The sequence below is a fragment of the Microtus ochrogaster genome, unplaced genomic scaffold, assembly GCF_000317375.1.
Source record: "Microtus ochrogaster isolate Prairie Vole_2 unplaced genomic scaffold, MicOch1.0 UNK1, whole genome shotgun sequence".
Lineage (NCBI taxonomy): Eukaryota > Metazoa > Chordata > Mammalia > Rodentia > Cricetidae > Microtus > Microtus ochrogaster.
Window position 1 is genome coordinate 36,977,491 of NW_004949099.1, and position 2,648 is coordinate 36,980,138.

General features: G+C 39.5%; 1 protein-coding gene across 1 annotated transcript in view; it reads left to right on the forward strand.

The window, feature by feature from the left end:
• The window catches only part of LOC101980661 (C-type lectin domain family 4 member A-like), a 10,125-nt gene extending 7,723 nt beyond the window's left edge, over window positions 1–2,402 (forward strand). The window contains exons 5-6 of the mRNA XM_005365178.2: window positions 667–779; window positions 1,947–2,402. Of these exons, the coding sequence (XP_005365235.1) occupies window positions 667–779; window positions 1,947–2,097 (264 nt within the window). The 3' untranslated portion in view covers window positions 2,098–2,402. The remainder of the gene's footprint in view (window positions 1–666; window positions 780–1,946) is intronic.
• Window positions 2,403–2,648: the final 246 nt, after the last annotated feature.

Sequence of the window (2,648 nt, forward strand, 5' to 3'; positions counted from 1 at the left end):
TCTATAGATTGCTTTTGGTAGAATTGCCATTTTTACTATGTTGATCCTACCAATCCAAGAGCAAGGGAGGTCCTTCCATTTTCTGGTGTCCTCTTAAATTTCTTTTATGTATTAATCTGAAATTTGAAAACTATTTAAGGGCCTAGAAAGATGAACTAGGATTTGATTTTTATGTATTTGCACAAGTGTATCATATTGAACCTATAATTTTGCTGATGTAGGTGTTGCTTTCTATGTGTTGCTTTCATTGGTTAATTAATAATGAAACTGCCTTAGCCTTTGATAGGCCAGCCCTTAGGTGGGTGGAGTAGACAGAGCAGAATGCTGGGAAGAAGGGAAGTGAGGCAGTCGCCATATATCTCCAACCCGAGACAGATGTAGGCTAGAATCCTTCCCTATAATCTGGTGCTACACACATTATTAGAAATGGGTTAAGCAAGATGTGAGAGTTAGCCAATAAGAGGCTACGGATAACGGGCCAGGAAGTGTTTAAAAGAATACAGCTTCCATGTAATTATTTCGGGTGAAAGCTAGCCGGGAACTGAGCCCTCAGCTCTATCTACATTTTGCATATTTAAAATAATTTTTAAAAGATATTATAAAAATTCTATAACAGAAAAAAAGCCCTCAATCCAGGCTGAATGCTATGTCTTTCTTTCCTCTTAGGATTTCATCACTAAGATCCTGAACCGTAACACTGCTTATTTTATCGGGCTTTCAGATCCAGGTCATCGTCAGTGGCAATGGGTTGATCAGACATCGTACAATGAAAGTGCCACGTGAGTCTAGAGTTACCCAGAGGAGTCCTGGGTCCTGAGCCATGAGAAGGTTTTAGGGTGTTCCAGCTGTTGATTATAAAACCAAAACAGCTCAGCCCTGGTGTGAGTGCTGGGGATGGAGTTACCTTTATCCCTGTTTACTCATCGCAGGAGTCCTGTGAGTCACGTGTTGCTGACACTCCCAGGAGAGATGAGGAACTGAGTGAGAAGAGTGTAGGATGATAGGTACCCAGGGTGCCCAACCAGGTGCTTACAGATAGGGGGTTTATTGTGCCTTCAGCCACTCATCTATACTTGAAAAAGTCGGATCTATTTTTATTTTCATTTGTGTGTATATGTGTCTCTCTGTGAGTATGTACCATGTGTACGTGAGTGCCCATGGAGCCCATAAGAGCGTGTTGGAGCCGCTGCAGTTGAGGCACAAGTGATGACCACACCAATACAGGTTAAGGAAACATAACTCTCATGTTTTCTGGAAAAGCAGCAAGCATTCTAATGTCTGAGCCATCTCTCCAGCTTTCACTTATATCTCTATAATAAAAATTAATGTCAAGACAATAATGATTATTTGTCATTAATCTAAAGCCCCCAATCTCATATTGTTGTGTTTCATATTATGTAATTATTTAAAAACTCCAATATCTTACTATGTTCCCATATTCTGTCAGATTTCTGTAGTGAAAATTAGGTAGTGGTGTTATTGTCATTCTCAGTTCTCAGAGAAGAAAAGTAGGAATCCAGGATATTAAGTTACTTGACCTAAATGACAGAAATAAGTAGATTATCTAGATATTTTAACTAGCTCTCCAGTCTCTAAAATAAAACTGATGTAAAATGAAAGAAAGCTTTATTAAAATATGAGAAAATGGAGAGACCTTCTTAATATATAAATAAGCACATGGAATGACAGTCCCCGGGTACCAAAACCTAGGGATGAAGTAGCCTCTGGGATGTGTGCTGGGAGAACAGTTAAGTAACAAGCTGAGAGAATATTAAATACGGTGGGCCCTGTTTTCCAGGGAAAGATCAGATATGGAGAACGGTTGATTTGTCCATACCAGAATCTGATTTCCACAGATTCCAACCTCATCCCCAGGCTTGCTTACTCTTGCTTTCTTTTTCCCAGCATTACTGTGGAAACACCTGATGCTCTTTCCTCCCTTGCAGGTTCTGGCACCCAGGTGAGCCTAGCAGTGACCATGAACAATGTGTTACAATAAATCGTCGATCTTATCCACGTTCTAGCTGGGGCTGGAATGACATCCCTTGCAGTAATACGCAGAGGTCAGTTTGTCAGATGAAGAAAATATACTTGTGAGAAAGCAGTCTTCATGGACATGGCCCCGCATTTTTATCCACCATTACACAGGCACCTGGAAAGATCTTCTTGTGGAATGTATGTCCATAGAATTTTAGGTAGGCAGCCAACAGTTATACACATGATAATTCTGGTCCACATATATATTTATTCATTCATCCTTTACTCTATTATATAAGGAGAATTTCACATATACCAGAGACCATACAGGAATATGTGTGGAATTGCATCACTTTCTCTGTCTCTTTTTAGATTCCTAATGTCTTATTTGATGATAGAATTGTATGGAGTGGTCTCTCTCTCTCTCTCTCTCTCTCTCTCTCTCTCTCTCTCTCTCTCTCTCTCTCTCTTCACCTGTTCCTGTCTTTGGATTTATTGATGTATAATTGATAAATAAATCATGTATATTTACATTATACTGCCTTGAGTTGATATGGAAATGTATGGGGCAATGACTACCACAATCAGGTTAACAACACCCTCTGTTACCTAACACAGTTGCCTGTTTTTTTTTTTTGTGTGTGTGTGTGTTTGTGTGTGGTGTTAGAATA